This window comes from Phoxinus phoxinus, assembly GCF_949152265.1.
Source record: "Phoxinus phoxinus genome assembly, chromosome: 22".
Taxonomy (NCBI): Eukaryota; Metazoa; Chordata; class Actinopteri; order Cypriniformes; family Leuciscidae; genus Phoxinus; species Phoxinus phoxinus.
This window is the reverse complement of record NC_136897.1, coordinates 19,921,824-19,941,391: the sequence shown is the minus strand read 5'-3', so window position 1 is coordinate 19,941,391 and position 19,568 is coordinate 19,921,824. Positions and strand designations below refer to the sequence as shown.

General features: G+C 37.9%; 1 protein-coding gene across 3 annotated transcripts in view; it reads left to right on the top strand.

The window, feature by feature from the left end:
* The window catches only part of eif4g3a (eukaryotic translation initiation factor 4 gamma, 3a), a 51,724-nt gene that overhangs the window by 28,086 nt on the left and 4,070 nt on the right, over window positions 1-19,568 (top strand). Inside the window, exons 9-28 of one of the 3 annotated variants that reach the window (XM_079596895.1) lie at window positions 2,101-2,283; window positions 3,441-3,540; window positions 3,642-4,355; window positions 4,436-4,524; window positions 4,799-5,033; window positions 5,818-5,942; window positions 8,730-8,855; window positions 9,554-9,703; window positions 9,970-10,167; window positions 10,305-10,451; window positions 10,843-11,079; window positions 13,751-13,855; window positions 14,647-14,785; window positions 15,958-16,061; window positions 16,349-16,439; window positions 16,587-16,707; window positions 16,804-17,018; window positions 17,124-17,242; window positions 17,946-18,118; window positions 18,828-18,953. In XM_079596895.1, coding sequence (XP_079453021.1) covers window positions 2,101-2,283; window positions 3,441-3,540; window positions 3,642-4,355; window positions 4,436-4,524; window positions 4,799-5,033; window positions 5,818-5,942; window positions 8,730-8,855; window positions 9,554-9,703; window positions 9,970-10,167; window positions 10,305-10,451; window positions 10,843-11,079; window positions 13,751-13,855; window positions 14,647-14,785; window positions 15,958-16,061; window positions 16,349-16,439; window positions 16,587-16,707; window positions 16,804-17,018; window positions 17,124-17,242; window positions 17,946-18,118; window positions 18,828-18,953 — 3,497 coding nt within the window. Of the gene's footprint in view, window positions 1-2,091; window positions 2,284-3,440; window positions 3,541-3,641; window positions 4,356-4,435; window positions 4,525-4,798; window positions 5,034-5,817; window positions 5,943-8,729; window positions 8,856-9,553; window positions 9,704-9,969; window positions 10,168-10,304; window positions 10,452-10,842; window positions 11,080-13,750; window positions 13,856-14,646; window positions 14,786-15,957; window positions 16,062-16,348; window positions 16,440-16,586; window positions 16,708-16,803; window positions 17,019-17,123; window positions 17,243-17,945; window positions 18,119-18,827; window positions 18,954-19,568 lie in introns of all 3 variants that reach the window. The other 2 variants (XM_079596894.1, XM_079596893.1) reach the window with 2 other exon arrangements.

The following is a 19,568-nucleotide window of genomic DNA, read 5'->3' as shown; positions in this document are numbered from 1 at the left end:
AACTGTAACTAAGGAGAAGGACCTCCGTCAAACATTCCGATTTCAGCAAGATAGTGAAATGATGCGCCTATGGCAGTGAGGTCTGCACGGGCTTAAAACTTGCTGTATTTTATGATTGCTTGCAACTATTATTAAAAAATAGGCTACATGTACAAACACCGTTTCACTACGGCACTGCGCCCCCTCATCAGTCAGCAAACAAGAGAGAAAAAAAAAGAGAAAAAGCACGGACTTACTAATTACGAAACTTTGATGTGGTTGAACAGGTGCACGGTCACAAATTCCTCTGGAACTCAAACATTAAACTTCAAAACAAAGTTTGCGCAGTTGCACAACTATTTACACAAAATCAGTGCGTCCTCTGATTGCAGTGTTGTGACTGAAATAGCGCACGCGGGTGCACATGCGCAAAACAGTTTTGTAAAATGATATATGATCAAATAAAAATTATTGATATATAATTTTACAAAACTGTTTTGTGCATGTGCTCCCGCGCTATTCTGTCTATACTTTCTGTCGTGCCCTGGAGGATATGTCTGCTGCATTACTCCAAAACCAATCACTTAATGTATGGAGCTCAACCCAGCCATGGCTATGGTTCTCAATTGTTTGACGGGCGGAGTAACAATAACTAAGGGGCGTGGCTTTTGCGAACGGTCAATTACTACTACAGTCAGTTCCTCGTTCACGTTTTAAAGGGATAGTTTACTCAAAAATGAAAATTCTGTCATTAATTACTCACCCTCATGTCGTTCCAAACCAGTAAGACCTTCGTTCATCTTCGTAACACAAATTAAGATATTTTTTATGAAATCTGAGAGCTTTCTGTCCCTCCATTTAGAGCAACGTCATTGCATCTTTCAAAGCCCAGAAATTTAGTAAAAACATTGTTAAAATAGTCCATGTAACTACAGTGGTTTAATATTATGAACTAACACTTTAAGTCTAAAAGTGTTGGTTGCTCCTACGCTTTGGAATAGTCTTCCTCTCATTAGATCTCCCCCTACCATTTTTACGTTTAAATCCTCCTTGAAGACCTATTTGTATTCTTTGTTTTAATTGAGGGTGGACATTTTTCATTTGTCCTTTTTTGTTTTTTATAGTTCTTGTACAGCACTTTGGTTTTAACATCGGTTGTTTTTAAATGTGCTTTATAAATCAATAAACTAAACTAATTAAAGATATCAGGTCATATCTAAGCATTTTTCAAAGATTGATTTTGAATTCACAAATTTGTAAAACATAAATTGAACTCTCAGGATAAAGATGCCAGTGATATATTTCAGTTCTAAAGACCAAACCCAATTACCAAGACCAATTAAATTAATATATATTATATTTATATTAAATATAATATGTAACCCTGGACGACAAAACCAGTCACATGGGTCAATTTATTTACATTGAAATGTATACATCGTCTGAAAGCCGAATACATAAGCTTTCCATTGATGTATGGTTTGTTATGATAGGACAATATTTGGTCGAGATACAACTATTGAAAATCTGAGGGTGCAAAAAAATCAAAACACCTTTAAAGATATAAATCGTCTTTAAAGTTGTCCATTTATGTTCGTGATTGTGCTGCATTCACTCACAAAAATAAATGTTTTATATATTTACGGTAGGAAATTTACAAAATATCTTCATGTAACATGATCTTTACTTAATATCCTAATGATTTTTGGCATAAAAGAAAAATCGATAATTTTGACCCATACAATGTTTTTTTGGCTATTGCCACAAATATACCCGTGCGACTTATGACTGGTTTTGTGATCCAGGTCACATATATTATTTATATATATATATATAAAATGTCATGCTAGTGTGTATATATATATATATATATATATATATATTAAATTAAATCTTGATCCACTTTACAATTTAAAATAACTGTTTTCTATTTTAAAAAATGTTAATTTATTCCTGTGATAGCAAAGCTGAATTTCTAGCAGTCATTACTCCAGTCTTCAGTGTAACATGATTCTTCCATCATTTCTTCTTAGTATCACAGTTGAAAACATTTTTGATTTTCATTATAAATGTCTTTATTTGTTATTTATTATCTGTTGTTTTGCACCATTGTCCTCCCAGATCCGGATTCGAGACCCCAATCAGGGTGGAAAGGACATCACGGAGGAAATCATGTTTGGAAGCCGGAATCCTACTCCTCCTGCTGGGCACCCGGTCTCCACCTTAACCCCACCTGCAGGACGGCCCTCTTCGACACCAACCCCACCCACAGGACACCTGTCCTTTACACCCACCCCTCCACAGGCAAGAAATACACATTGTTCGTTACCTCCAGAAACAGGCATCACTTCAAACAGGGCAGGTGTGGTATAGGCTAAAATTACATATAATTTCATAGGAAAGTGAGTTATTAGGTGCCAGAATTGGTTCTTTCTCAGTTATTTACACTTGGAAGTAATTTTTAAGTGGAGTGCAGTTCTTGATCCATTTTAACACAAGTTCCTGTGTCATGTGAGTTTTTAACATGTCTTTAATAATTAGCACCACTTTAAGCTCTCACTACTCATGTCTATTGGGTCCCTGGCTCAGCTGTTTTAAGCTCACCTGTCTAATGCTATTTTCCAGACATGTACAACCACCCACTACTCTCTCTCTTTCTCTCTCTCTTTCTCTCTCTCTTTCTCTCTCTCTTTCTCTCTCTCTCTCTCTCTCTGGCACACAGGGTGTGCATGGATTAGTTCCAGCTCACACAGTCTGCCCCCAATCTAATCCCTATGAACACACTGTTAGGCTGTTGGCTGCACCATTATGTTTTATGTATATTTTGGTCAGTGGACAATAAAAATAAATAAATAAATGTATCGATAAAGCATGTCAATAAACGGCTAAATGTTTTCTCCAAAAACATGGTATCACCATGTTACCTGTCCAAAAACCCCCCCCCCCAAAACATTAGATTACCTTACAAAAAAAAAAAAAATGGTATTACTATGGTACCTGTCTACATAAACAGGAGATTAACATGCCCAAATAAATTGGTATAACCATGGTACCTGTTAAAAAACCATGAGATTAACTTTTCCAAAAATATGGTATTACCATATACTGTACCATATGTCCAAAACACCATGGTACCATGATATCTACAAAATCATGGCTTTACCATTGTACATGCCCCCAAAAATGTGCTATTAGCATGGTAACACGTCCAAGAAAACCATATTACTAAAATGCATGCCTGAAAAACAAAATTTGTATTGTCATGGTAATACTATGCAAATAAATTATCATTATTATTTAATCTACTTAGCCCTTACATGAAAATAATGTGCTTTTGGGCACTTTAAATGTCTAAGCGTGTCATTCTGGGCCAGAAGAAGTTATGCCAATAGTACAAGGTCTAGCTTTGCAAGGTTGACTGATGTGTCTGCTTTGTTCTTTCTCTCTTTTTCACCCCATAGCAGCCAAGCAACTGTCAGACCCCAGAACAAGCGACATACGTCAACCCACCTCAGAGACTCTCAGAGAGTCCTGCATACATGGATGACAAACCCAGCTTAGGTATAACTCTACACACAACCCCCCTTTATGATATGATTTGTCCCCTAAAGGAATTTTATTTTATTCATGTTTTGACCCTTTTTCTGCTCTTGACCTTATAGATGACAGGCCAAAAATGGAGTCTGGTCCCATAAAGTCTGTATCTCCTGGGCCTAGGCCTTCAGAGTCCTCTTTAGAGAAAAGAGAAGCCCCAAGTCTTCCATTATTAGCCTCTTCTTCTCCAGAGGTGGCTTCCGATGTTCCCTCCCATCCTTCAAGTGGCTGCATTAAACCCACTGCTGCAGGCGAACCAGAATTTATTTCTACTACAACCACTAAGGCTCAGACGCTTCAGGTCATCTGCGACGAGGAATCTCTTCCTGTAATTTCTCCCAGATTGTCTGCTTCGCCCTCACCGTCCCTCAAAGTGGTAAATGGCCTTGCGGAGTCTCAAACTCCCTTATCAAGCTATGAAGAGCCTGAGGTCCAGGAAGCCCTAAAGATATCATTGTCTTGTGAGGTTCAGTTGCCAACCCAGGGTACGTCATCCACGGAGAAGTCTGGTCAGGAAGTTCCAGTGGCCTTGGAGGAGCTCCAGGCAAAGCACCTCCCTTCTCTAGCTGCACATGTGCCCTTGACCCCAACCGTACAGGCCTCTTCAAGTACCTCTAGCACAACTTCTGTCCTTGCACCACCACCTGGTTTAGCACCACTAGTGCAGTCAGTTGTCCTCGAGACACCAGAGCAACACAAGACCTCTGACGATGTCCAACCAAAGGCCCAGGATGCATTAGAATCACAAACTCAGAATAATTCTAAAAAGTTCATACCATCAGGTATGTGTGCCAACTTGTGTCAATATCAGGCAACATAAAAAGTTCAATGATAAATTGCTAAATGTCTTTTTTTGTGATAGCCCCAGCTGTTTCTGCTGTACCAAAGTCCACTTGGAAGAAACCAAATGAGGAAATTCTGATGGTGGAAACACTGCCGAAGGAGAAAGAGGTGAGAGAGTGTGTGCATGGAGGTTTCACATCAGTGTTAAGGCCTGTTTACACCAAGGACAATAACTATAGCGTTCTAAACAGTTCTAAAAATCGTTCTATGTATACAAAAACAAAATGAGATTTCATTACTACAGTATCGGGGAAAACTAAACTACAAAGCGTAAGACAGACTAATGACATTATTATCATAACCCAAACCATTATGCAGTCATTCATCTCACATAACGCCTCCAGGCCCTTGTGTAATGCTGCTTTTCTTCGCTCAACATCAGGAGGAGACCTCAAAGGAGAGCTCTGCTGAAGATGAGATGGTCTCACAGCTAACCTTAGGGACCTACAGCAGCCCCTTTACAGTGCCTGAGCACCAGGAGAAGCTCTCAGAAGAGAACGGTGAGACTGAAACAGAGCCTTTCAGGAACGGGGTGGAGACCGAGAGCACTGACAGTGGCGTTACGCTCGGGGACAGCAGGGGGTCCATGTGTTCCCCCACTCCACTCATGCAGGAAGGTAAGACTTTGCACAGGATATTTTTATTGTAGATACTTAAAGTCCCCCTGTGGTGAAAATCAAGCTTTTAATGTTGTTTATTTGTCTATATGGTGTTTTTAATATGCTTTAAGACAAACCATGTACAAATGCATTAGTCAACAACATTGCTGAGTATTTTTTCCTTAAAACTGTAGTGAACCAGAGACAGTCTCAAAAATGCAGTTTGAAATCGCTGGTGTTTCTGACGTCACAAACTACTTTGTAACCAATCACGTCAACGTGTGATCGTCAACTAGTGGATCTCTGAGCTGGTGCGAGTGAGTGGAGGCAGGGCTAATTTGCATATTCATATAACCTTCCGTGTATACTTAATGAGGCAAGGGTGTTGAGTTACAATCGATCAATTTTAAGGCATTTTTTCAAGGAAAAAACGTTTAAATATGTAATTTTGGTGATTAAAGATAAGTTTTAAGGTATAAAATTATTGACTGCAGGGGGACTTTAACAGTTATCTACCTTTCATTCATTGGAGGTCACATGATTGACTGTTTTATTAAAACAGTTTTATTAAATAGCAGTAGTCTTTGGTTTACAGCACAGCATTGCTATTGCTGGTGAAGTTTTGATTTCAGAGAGTCCTTTTTAAAGTTTTTGTTGTTGTTGTTTGTGTCACCAGAAAGCACCTTACAATTTTATAGAATTTTTTTTGATGGTTCCAATTTAGTATTCGGAATAAATTATGCAATAAATTAGTCTTGTTAACATAGTTGACCTATATTTTTGCTGTGCTTTTCCTCACCAGGTCTTGCGCAATCTAATGGAAAGAGACAGTATGACCGGGACTTCCTGTTGGGCTTTCAGTTCATGCCGGCCTGCGTGCAGAAGCCAGAGGGACTGCCTCAAATCAGTGATGTGGTGCTAGACAAGGTGTTTTTTTGGTTATTGTTGTCTTACGTACATTGTCAAAAGTGTTGGAGGCCATGTTTTCCTTTTGGAATTCTAATGTCTTACTGCATCTTTGATTTGTAGACAAAAACATTTGCATAAAATGCATTTGATAAATAAAACAAACTTATTATATAACATTGGGAGCTAATTAGCACATTCAAGGCTTTGCACACATCTTTAACCCTTTAACATTTTGTTAATGGTTGAGCAACTTGTTATTTTGATTGCAGTTTTTAACCCAGCATTCAAATAAATGCATGAACTTGAACTTTCTAATTATCAAAGAATCCTGAAAAAAATGGTCAGTTTCCACAAAAATATCAAACAGCACAACTGTTTTCAACACTGATAACTGAAAATTCAACTTTACCATCACAGGAATACATTAGAAAACAGTTATTTCTAAATCGTAATTACTTTTATTTCACAATATTACTGTTTTTACTTTATTTCTGATCAAATTAATGTAGCATTGGTGAGCATAAGAGAGCACTTTTTTTTATATATATATATTTAAAAAATCTTGCTGACCCAAACTTTTGAAAGGTAGTGTATGTGAAACAATGTAATGCTTGAATGTTATGGCAAGTTGTTCAGCTAAAGAAAACTATTCATATACTATGCAATTCTTGCCTCATTAAATATACATAACCATACATGCTTTGTTGAAATGTTTAATTTGAACACTTTCCACAAATGAACAAGCAGTTAAAAAACGTGTCCCTTGTCCAATGTCTGATCAGTGTTATTAAGGCTGCAGTCCATAACGCTCTAACCAAGTACCACCTCAGAAAATATGTGGCTCTTCAAGTACCACCATAATAACCAATATGAAAATACAGTAGCGTAGTAGGCCTAACTATTCAGCTACAGTTATGCACAGCTCAAAAATGAGGCAGTTTTATTTCTAATAAGAATATTTATTATTGCCAGCCACTTTAAACATTGTAAAAACACAGTTTGAATATTAACACTGCACTGTGCTGCTTAGATACAGGTACGGTAAATAAAAAACTTAAATAATGATTCAATTTAAAATGTATTGCACCTAAAAGTGAAATAAAAACTGTTGCCTACTTAAAGATTATATTATGAAAATGTATTGTACTTAAAAGTTAAATAAAATCTGTACTTAAAATATTAAGTTAAAAAAGGGCTGTAATTAATAAAAAAAAAATGAACACCGGCTGTGTATTAATATTTTACCTTTTTTTTTTTTTTAAAGTACATTTAAAATATTCTGGCTGACCCCCGTGAGTTTTTCAAGGCGACCATTATTTAGAACTTATCACTTTATTGTTTCCATAGTGACTCGTCATTGCTTGTCACGAGACACACCGCAGCCACAATAGCACTGAATGACTGATGATCTGCTTTTTTTCCCTTTTTATTCAAAAGATTCACAAATTTGTTAGCTATAGCATGAAATATCTTATATTCCGATTTGTCAATTATGTGCAAGTGGAAGTGTTTTGTTGTTTAACAACCTTTTATAACGCAGTTCAGAGAATCGGATCTGTTTACAACACGTGAATTCATCCACTTCTTCCAAAATACATGAAAGTGACTGGTGAACTGGGAGAAGAATAGAGTAAACTTTACTTACACAATGTGCATCTGATATGAATAAAACGTGTCGTCTAATTATAATGGAAATGATTATTATTGTCGCTTCCATAGACAGCAGTGTGTATTCTACAAACTCTAAATTTATTGTTTTTTTAGTAAGTATGTGAATTTAAATGTCTGAAACCTGAAATAAAAATTGTGGTTGTAAACACGGAATAGTGATATATTCATGGTACGGATTCATGATGTACTCGCTCCTTATATAAATTTAGAACAAAAAAAAGTTACGGACTGCAGCTTTAACCTCATAATTATGCAGATAAGAATCCTAACCCAGGTTTTACAATGTGAAACATCACTACCTGACTACGGTACTCAGTTTAGCGGGGTGATCCTAATAATTTTAAGTGTCAAAAGCACATTCTTTTTCTACTTCCTAAAAAAAACCTGCAAATACGTACATAACATTTTCCTCTTTTCGTGCTTAAAACGCGAAAAGTACAGTAATGTACAAGTATGTTCCCCTGACTTCTAAACTTCAGCTGAGCTGCACTCTTCAGCCATGAAACTCCCTAGACGTCCTGTTTCCATTAAAATTGCATTACGGTTATGTCATACTTGGCAGTAGGCATCATTTAGCCTAAAGACGATAGAAAACAAATGCCCTGCCCCTGTTTGATGCATAGTCTTAAACTTTAGTCTAATCTGTTGATATCTGTTGAAGCGAGCTTGTCATTGTCATTTGTTTATACTTTCTCAGTTACTGTTTCCGACAACACTTGTTTCTGTTGTTTTAAACACACGCTCTGTACTTTCAGTTTCTCATTTCAGTTCCTAGATTTGACTCTGCATGTGTACTCGCTCAACATCTGTTTCTGGCTGTTCCTGTTCCCTCCATCACAAGATGACTGGAGCATAAATCGTTGAACATGTTGTTGATATATAAATAACAAATGGAGCTCCATGGCACATATTGTTTGCCCATCAGTGTTGTAGGGCAAGGAAAGGCTGATCTCAAACCAGTTTTTTCACATACTGATCGTGATACAGCTAGTACAGCATACAGATAGGTACTGCTAGTTCAAGATCAGCATAAGCAGGCGGGGAGGGACATCTGGGGTTTCATTCATGTCACAGCTCTGTTTCTCACTGCGCCCCCTGCTGGATAAATCATGGAAATCATCTCTTCTGTTTCAGATTAACCAAAACAAGCTGCCGCTGAGGTCTGTGGACCCCAGGTTGATTTCCAGAGGCGCTCCCCAGGACTTTACTCCCGCTTTTGCTGACTTCAGCAGGCAGATGCCAGGAGGACGTGGAGCCCCAGTGAGTTATAATAACTCGTATGCTGTATTACAGACCAAAATACTAAAAATAGTTTTATTTTTAATAAAAAATTAAATGGTTTTCTCACACAAAATATCCTAATCTATTAACCCCTTCAGGCGGTATTGAGCAATTTGGGAGAACATGTAGCAATTTTGTTGATGAATCTATCCATATCAAGAAACCTCTGAAGGATAATATCTGGGTCATGTGTCACCCCAAAATCAAAAGAAATTATTTTCCCCCAAGAAAATATTTTTAGGGCCATTATGATTTTATTTTCATAACAATTAACCACATCCCAAATTCTCATTACTGCATTAGTGCAAAAAAAAAAAACTGTTACTACAAAGTGAAATAAAATAATGACATATTATTTAAATGATAAATACTGGTAAAATATTAAATATTATCAAATATTAAATATATATTAATGCCTTTTATGTTGATTTTAATTATTTTCTAATATTATTTTACTTTAAAAAATCAACAAAGTATTTTAATAAAGAAATAAAATCTAATGAAAATCACCATTTTGAGAGTGAGATACAAATACAAACTCAACATTAAAATTCTACATTAAAATGTGCTTAATTTAGCTAAATATAATATATATTTTTCTTTTGATTTATAAATATGATTCACCCAGCTATTTTCTACATTTTAAACTGACACTCTGTACAACACTTTATCCGAAGCTTTTGCATGTGCGACGACCCCCTCCACGCAAGATCATTGTAAACGTTTCGGGGATCGATGACGTTCAGCTCAAGAAATCAGAGAACGCCTGGAAACCTGGGATGAAGAGAGAGAGTGCCCCAGAGGATCCGGATTGCCTGAAAACCCAGGTGTGAATTCATGTTCTTTTATTACGATTATCCATCAGTGTAAAACATTCACAATAAAAGAAGCACTTTCGAGTTTGAACTAGATGATGAGGTTGTCACATGGATGCTTTTGTTCTTGTCAGGCACTGGGATTTGTTTGACGCTCTCACATCCTTTGAGTCCTGTTTTGTCTCTTTAGAAAGCGTGTTTATTTTGTTCTAAAGGTTGTTTTGTTGTTATGAACGCTGTTAACCGCTGTGTCGGCAATCTGTTTTCTGGCACTTCAGGAGTTGTTCCGGAAAGTTCGTAGCATTTTGAACAAGCTCACACCCCAGATGTTCAATCAGCTGATGAAGCAGGTAACGGATCTCACAATCAACACAGAAGAAAGGCTTAAAGGAGTCATTGACCTCGTGTTTGAGAAGGCCATCGATGAGCCTAGCTTCTCTGTGGCCTACGCCAACATGTGTCGCTGCCTGGCCACGGTATGTTCTATGCACTTTGGCGTTAATATTGTGCACATTGCAAAATTTCCATGTCTATTTTCTTCTGACTGTCCATTATTTTACCTCACATTATTCTTTTATTCAATATGTCATGGACATATCCGATCCTATTGTAGCTAAAAGTGCCCACAGCAGACAAACCTAATACAACAGTTAACTTCCGGAAGCTGCTATTGAACCGCTGTCAGAAGGAATTCGAGAGGGACAAAGTGGACGACGTCGTACTTGAGAGAAAACAAAAGGAGCTGGACTCTGCCACATCCGTAATTATACAATTATTAGTATCAAGACTTAATTTAGACCTGCTTGTTTGACTTTTTGTCTGTAATGCTTATTGATGTACTATATTCACCAGGCCAAATGTATTTAATACACTGTAAAAAAATCTAACCTCCCCAACTCAAAAGTTTCTAGTGACTGGTCACATCTAAATTTTTCAATTGTCCCAAGTGAAATTCTGCATATTGATGAAAGTAAATTTGCAGAAATTTGCAGAATTAAAAAAAAAAAAGTTTAAGAAAGAAAGACATACATGTTTGGAACAACATGAGGGGGGAATAAATAATGACATAATTTTTTTTTGGGTGCACTATTCTTTTAAAGACATCATTAAAAGCATGATGCGATTTAAATGAAACTCTCTTTCTCTCGTAGTCCTCAGAAAGGGAAAGAATGCAAGAGGAGCTTGAGGAGGCAAAGGACAAGGCCCGGCGTCGCTCCACAGGAAATATCAAATTCATCGGTGAGCTGTTCAAGCTCAAGATGCTGACAGAGCCCATCATGCATGACTGTGTGGTAAAACTACTAAAAAACCATGACGACGAGAGCTTGGAGTGCCTCTGCAGACTCCTCACCACCATCGGCAAAGACCTTGACTTCGAGAAAGCCAAGGTAACTCCCCAACAGTTTGTTGTTATTCATTCTGGAGCCGTATTGATTCGAATTTCGCCTGATCATTGGTGAAAATTCCTTGGAAAGGGAAATTGAAAAGGCTCATGGTGCATCCAAGGTCAAATATTTTTATTTTTATTTAAGTAATCTAATATGACCTTGATGGAGACTAGAACCACTGTAAAACATCTCGCTAAAAGCAAAAGCATGCTCAACTAATAAGAACTGCCCTCTTACACAAAACGGTACCTAATTAACAAGTAGGGTGCAAAATTAACATTTGTCAAGCACCAAATATGAGTAAAAAAAAATGTTGGTGTGACATTTGGTTGATTTAATATGTTGATTTATATGATACATAGTTAAAATTGGATTGTAAGAGTGACAGTCTGACCCTCGCTGATATGTTACTCAAGCAATTCAAATTAAAGACTGCAAACGCTCTATTAAAGAAAACATCTGTCACAACTTGCACACCTTTGTGGAAAATTTTGCAGTTTATCTAGCATTCTAAATATCGTCCAGACCTCCATGTGGCAAACACACGCTATCGTTCAAAAGTTTGGGGTTGTTTAGATATTTTAATGTTTATGAAGGCAGAGTTTTGCACCGATCATGGTTTTTCATGGGCGATTATGATTGCCAATATTTACAAGCAAACGGACCGATTCCGATACCAGTTGCCAATTTTTAAAAGCAAATTTGATTGTTTATTTGCTCTATTACATGCAAATTACAACTAAAGATATCAACTCGATTACAACTAAAAATATCTGTAGCCATTTGAAATTAGAGGCAACCAATACATTTTAAACACCATCCAAAGATGCTACACAAATGTAGTATAAGCAGTTGTTTTTGATTTAAATTAGATGTATCATGATAGTGTATGTGAAATACTGCTCATATCACTACCACCAACAAATTCAATATGTATCTTCCCCTTTTTTTACTGGTGCAGTTTTTACTGTAGGCTGGAGATTGACTCATATGATTCCACAAGAACCATCTACATAACGTCAAGAACAATATATTCACAGTATGGCTTGTAAATATTTGCAAAAGGTTAATTTAAAACCTTATAGGCAAGTAAAGGGTCCAAAATTACAAGATGTTTAGGGGCAGCTAAATCTGAAATCATATTCAGATGTTCTTCTAAGTTCCTCAAAGAAAATTCTTGAATATCCAAAGATTCAATGCCAGAACCTTGAAAATATTGGCAAATCCTGTAATTGGTTTCACCTTCAAAGCGCAGAGTGTGGGAACAACATGTAAACTATTCTGTTTCCCAAATGACTTTTTTTTTCCATTGGACAATGCATAAATCCAGTCAATCAGACTGGGCTTTACCATTTTCAGAAAGCTTTTGACATGTTTGTGTGCAATATGCATCAGACGCTTCGTGAGCTGCCTGTGGGCGTCCTGTCTGAGGCTACAGTGTACAATGATTGGAGCTTTATTTAGAACGAGAGGACACTCAAAAGCCGAATTTTTCGATGAATTCTTAACTAACCACATACCGGTAATTGCTGTTGTTCACTTGCCATTTCTACAGCATGCCTCTGCTGTTTCTTTTTTTGTTAAAGTAGCTACTAATAAATCAGTTTCCCTTGAAAGGCAGCACTCAGCAGGCCACTAGAGCTCAATCTGTAAAGTGTTAACTGTAAGGTGTTGCATTCTGTGAAATTTTATTCTTTACAGTGTGCTCTGTTGTATACTGTACATTTTGGCAAATGTTGTCTCATCTTGGTATTTTATGCATACCATGAACAATATACATACTGCAGTAGTACAAGTACAGGATAGTATTCTGAACATAGATAGCCTTAGGCTACTTACATGCTTATTTACTAAGATGACCAGATCTGTGTCTGTGTCCAGCTTTTTTACAGTGGTGTTCAGACTATGGCCCAAAGGTTTGCCTGGGAAAATAAAAATAAAAAAATCACCAAGTTTCCCAGCACAGCTTCTTACCATTATGGCACAATTGTGTAATTTTGAGATTTTTATCTTTAATCTGATGTCTGTGAAGATCTTGAAATACTTTTGTCTTTTGAAATACTTAATTAAAATGTCGTTAGCTCTACAAGAGGACTAGGCTGGGGAAAAAAAGTCATTTAAATATGCTGCAGTGCAAAGCAAAAGAATGAGGAATAATCAGGCATGGGAGTGAATGTGTTCTGAACGTTGTACACACATGCAGTCTAAATGTTTTCCAGCTGGGCCCAACAGACGGCCATAAACCCTAGAGCGAAGTATTAGGCAAGAGGGTAAATGAAAATATTTTCTGTATCCATCCTTCCTCGCTGACCTTGTGGCTGGAACTTCAGGCGTTTTTCAGCTAGCAGGGAGTCAGGTTGAGAAATAGGTTCTGCGTTTATAGACCTTGTTGATTTAGGAGCTTAGTGCAGTTCTTTGTCTCAAAACATTATTTTTAGATTTAAGATAACTCCCTATATGTCCTAAATAATGGATGGGTACAGACAAGAAGATCTGTTCTGTATGATCAAACATCATTGCCACAGTAAAAAAGATCTGTCTTTTTTTATTATCAGTATTTTTTTTCAGAGAAGCAAGTTGTGATTGACAAGGGCCCATGGATTCATGAACTCAGTCTTTGATATTGAACTGATGTATTCTTCATCACCCTCTTCTCTGTGTCCTTGAATAGCCCCGTATGGACCAATACTTCAACCAGATGGAGAAAATTGTCAAAGAGCGCAAGACGTCGTCACGGATACGGTTCATGGTACAGGATGTGATAGATCTGAGACTGGTGAGTGCCAGGGGGGATTGTGATTTGTGTTTGTTTGTGTGTGTTGTGAGAGTTTACTGATAGCCATTCCCAGACGTTTATAAAAACCTGGTTTTTATACAAGTAACAGAAAGAAGCAAGAACATTTGTGTAGTGTCTCCGCTCTTGTTATTTTTTTATCACATTTTTAAGCTATTATGAGGAATAAATTACATTTTTAAATATATTCATATATAAAACAGTTATTTTACATTGCAATAATATTTATCAATATTACTGTTTCTACTGTATTTTTTATAAAATAAAGGCAGCCGTGGTGAACATAAAAGACTTCTTTCAAAAACTTTCAAATATCTTACCAACCCAAACTTATAAACGTTGGTGTATGTGTGATAAAAATAACAATTATAATATTTTAGGTCATTATTAAAAATGGGAAATTATACCTTGTATGAGAATTTTACAATTATAAATGTTTATTTATTTATTTATTTAGTCAAATGAAAATGTTAGCTAGGTCATAGAAACACTGAACTCAAGGTTAAATACAAAAATCTGTTTGCCCGTAGCATTGTTGAGCTTGGTGTCTCTCCCCTGCATTCCTCAGATTTAATTTTCACTTTCGAGTGATAAAAATGTGTGAAAGAGAAGAGTCTAAAAAAGGAGGGAACATTGTCAAATGTTGTACCCAACTTTTTAAAAAATCTGAATGGTTTGTAGTGTTATATAGTTTGGAGTTGTAACCATTTTACAAAATGACACTGATCAATTAATCATAGACATCTGATCTCCCTGTTTATTTATAATTTTAGCATAACTGGGTTTCTCGGAGAGCAGACCAGGGCCCTAAAACCATAGAGCAGATCCATAAAGAGGCCAAGCTGGAGGAACAGGAAGAACAGAGGAAGGTTCATCAGCAGCTTCTGTCTAAGGACATCAAGAGGAGGCCAGGTGAGATCCACAGCACACACTTAAGGCTGATTTATACTTCTGCGTCGGACCTACGCCGGAGCCTCTACGCTGTAGGCAACGCATTGGTTTTCGTTTATACTTCTGCGTCGTTGTCCGCGTTGACGCGCAATTACACATGCAGAGGGAGCGTGTGAAACCCGAGGGAGGGGTTCTAGCAGACCAATCACAGCGCTTGCGTTCACGTAGAATTGGCGCGTTGTTACATTTTTGGAGAGGTGCACGTCAGGGTACGCCGAAGGGTACGCGCGCTACGCACAGCCTACGACGTAGCTACGGCGTGAGTTCGACGCAGAAGTATAAATCAGCCTTTACAGCTTTATAGTGCATTTCCAGTCATACCAGGCCAACTACAGCGCCACCCAGAGGACAGAACCTCATTTAAATGTCCAGGTTTATTCTGAGATAAAATAAGAAGATCAAAACATTAATGGGAACATGTTGTTTGCACAGCAGGCTTTCCAGACAGCAAATGGCTTGTTTGTAGAGGAGAACACATTAATGGTTAACCAGGATTGATTGTGCTTTTGAATTTGTTCATGCAACAGCAACTTGACTGATTATTTTAAAGTGCCCATATTATGCTAATTTAAAGGTTCCTGATTTTGCTTCGGACTCCTACAATAGGTTTACATGCATCCAAGGCCATAAAACACTTTTATTTTCTAGTAATATACATTGCAGCAATCACCTCTTTTCTCACATTGTCTAAAACGGTTAGATTAAGGATTCAGTCTCTCGAAACCCCTCCTCTCCGAGAGCTTACTCTGCTCTGATTGGTCAGATGGCCCAGTCTGTTGTGATTGGTCTACCGCTTACAGCGCACGTCAGAAACGAAATGCCCATTGCCATATCTGAATTTCCTCAGCACTTGTTTACACAGTGATATGAACCGTAACAATGTCGTCGGTTTTACCGTACAAATTCAAGTCCTCATCCTTTGGAAGTGCATTAAAAGTGGATTTGTTTTCAAAATGCAGAAAACCGCATCTTCTCAACATGTCAACAACAAGAACCAAACTCTTCCGGGCCTCAGCTGCAACTACAGTGTTTGAGGGCGTCACTGTGTAAACAATGTTCAATGGCTAATATTGGCTAGGGGTGATGTGTTGTGACGTAACTTGTGTAACGCTGCTTTGTGGCTATGGTTACAGATCAGAGAGAACAGCGGTCGCAGAGGGAGGAGACGTGGAACACCGTGCCCACTACTAAAAACAGCAGGACCATCGACCCCACAAAGATCCCCAAGATCTCGAAGGTGAAGAGATGGGTCTCTGCACATACATTTCATATTTCACACATGAGATTTTTTGATGTGAAACGGAGCAAACAATCTGAAATGTCAGCACAAAATTGATTGGAGTAACACTGCCACCTGCTGATTATAATCACAGTTGTTAAGTGCAGCACAGAATAGGTTGACATTGACACCACATGTGCCAATGTCAACAATCAATAATAAGGCATTTTAACATTTTGTGAGTTAGTAAATGCTCTCTCTTGACTTGCACCGTCTGTGATCCCTGAACCCCAACCAATCCACAGCCTCAAATCGATGAAAAGATTCAGCTGGGTCCACGGGCTCAGATCAACTGGATAAAGGGCAGCAGTGGCGGAGCCAAAGCCAGTGACTCAGGTGAGGAAACATCCACACACGACACACTGTTCAAGACTTTGTAAACCTACCAACATTCATGTATCTTGAATTGACCGCCCTTGAATTAGATTACTGATTTATATATATTACGTGTATGTATACATGAATGTACACCCATATTTCCAGAGTTGACACGCTCTGCCAGTAGCACCCTGAACCGTTATTCAGCGCTGCAGTCGTCCACGGCTCAGTCCAGCCCACCTCCAGCCCAAACCTCCGAATCCGATTCCAGACGCTCGCTGGGAAGGTAAACAACATCTGAAAACAGATGAGCTACAAATACAAATTTACAATTGAATTATCTAAATGTTTGACATCTATTCATTCTGTATGTCTCTGTCAGTCGAGGCAGCACCGGTCGTGAGCGCGGTGACAAGCCGGCGAGTTTGGGGCCGTCGCGACCGGGGCCCTTTAGCAGAGGTAGCAGCGCTAAGGAGCTAACTGACAGCGTGGCCCCTGAGGAGACACGGAGAGAGGGGCCCGACTCACACCACTCCCCTCGCAAAGCCAGCATCTCAGAGGAGAAATGTGAGATCGAGAGCATAGCCACAGAGACGGGTGAGGAAGGACACTTTCTTACACTAGTGAATGCAAATAGATTAAAGCTGCATATCCCATGTTTGCAATTTATGTTTGAAATACTGAGCTTCTGCTTCATTGCAGTGAAATCAGAGACGCTGCAGGTCACTGGTGTTGCAGAGAAGCCTGTCTTGTCCGAAGAGGAGGTTGAGCGGAAGTCCAAGTCCATCATCGATGAGTTTCTGCATATTAATGACTACAAGGTACAGCGTCACAGTGCCCTCATACTAAACCACTTATAATCAGTACCAAACATCCTTTCTACATTTACAATGTAACACAAATCGTTAAATATACACTATTGTTCAAAAGTTTGGGGTCAGTGAGATTTTCTATCATGTGACTGTGATTAAAAATCAGCTTTGACATCACAGGAATAAATTACATTTAAAAATATTATTTTAAATTGTAATATTTCACAATATTACAGTTTTTACTGATTTTGTTAATAAAAAATGCAGCCTTGGTGAGCATAAAACACTTCAAAAACATTTTTAAAAATATAACAAAAAAAAAATGTACATTTTTGAATGGTACTGTATTACTATCTATGAATATTTGGTATAAAATAGGATTAACATAGTTTCAATTTATAAATGAAAATTCATGTAACCTCAAGGTAGTGTTACTGTTTAGCTAAAAAGAAAAATCCCAGATTAAAAGGCTGTCGTAAGTACTTTGGCATAATCTTTTCATATTGTTATAAATCTGAATTCTGGTATGTAGTGGTTGGAAGTCTTCAGTATGTGCCCCTTTTTATACAATAATGCATTGGGAAAGTCTATATTTCATTGTAATAGTGTCTGTCTATCATTTTGATTCAGTGTGTGTAAAGTAACTTGACTATCTGCTCTATGGCTGATTGTAAGTACTGTGAAGTGTGAATGTTTTCGTGTTTGTTTGCAGGAGGCAGTCCAGTGTGTAGTGGAGATGGAGCAGCCCTCTCTGTTATATGTGTTTGTACGCATGGGTCTGGAGTGCACACTGGAGCGCAGTCAGAAAGCCAGAGAGCACATGGGACTGCTCTACTATCAGCTTATTCAGAAGGGCATTTTACCCCATTCTGAACTCTACAAAGGGTGAGCACATACACACATTTCATGTAGGATGTGTTCACACTTGGCAGGTTTGGTAAGATTGCTCTGTTAGTGCGGTTAAAGTGTGAACGCTGTCATCTGAAACCTGGTGCGCACCAAACAAGCAGATCGAGAGACTCGCATGTTCAGGGGGTCTCAGTCCTATTCCAAACAAACTTTGGTATCAACTAAAATATGAATGCAACACAGACCAAAGACATCTAAACAAATTAAAAACAAGATGTGACCCTAAAAAGGACAGACTGCTTAAGCGTACTTGGTTTTTCTCGTCATAAGACCTACGTTGCCCATTATAGTTCGGTAGAGCCGTCTAAACCACCGTCCTTGCAGCAGATCTTCGTTTGTGGGCACTGTTTTGACTCCTTTACACATTTTATAAGCTGTTTGTGAGTTCTAAGCTGGTACAAATACCAGCATATAAACACACAATAAGCGCATTTAGCCCCGCTCACAGCGTTGGTTTGGATTTTCGGTAAGTTCGTTGCAAAATATATATCATAAAAGCGTTGTTTTGTTTTGGATTTTTAGGTTCGGTCTCAAAAATGACAGTGTGAACGCTAAGCGAACCAGGACTAAATGTATCTTCTTTGAACGACAAGTGTGAACACACCCTGAAATCAAATGTACTGTAGTTTGCCTGTATGTACTTTCATACTATGGCATTAAAGCGCTATGGATTTTCTCTCTACAGGTTTTCAGAGATGTTGGAGCAGGCTGATGATATGGCCATAGATGTTCCCTTCATTTGGCTTTACCTCGCTGAGATGCTCAGTCCTCTGTTGAGAGAGGGAGGGATGAGCATGAGAGAGCTGTTCAGGTCAGGACACCACTGGTCACATCAAACAGCGATTAAGAAGGGTCTTATGAGTTCTGTTTGGTGCTTTTGTGTAATTTGTGTTAAAAGAACATTCCACCCCTAAAACCCATGTACATGTTGTCCTTAATTAACAGATTTTTTGGTTCTTGAGGTGGAATCTCCTTTCAAAGAACGATTTAACAAATGCATGTACTGTTAAAGCTCCAGTACAAGGTCAAGATATTATATTAGGTAACACTTTAGTTTAAGTTCCAATTCTCACTATTAACTAGTTGCTTATTAGCATGCATATTACTAGGATATTGGCTGTTATTAGTACTTATTAAGCACATAGCAATGCCTTATTCTGTTATTCTGTATGAATTATATTATATTATATTACATCTAAAACAAGAAATTATATTATATGCTCTATATACAGTATATCTGTAGGTTTGTGGGGGAACGTTGGAGCCTATCCCATTCCCAAAATGTCTTCTGGCATTATATTACATTACATTATTATATTATATTATACATCTAAAACTTGAAATTGAGCTTCAGAATTGTGGTAAAATGCTTTTAAGAGTCAACTAAATAGACAGAAGAGAGAATTGGAATATGTATTACAATCTA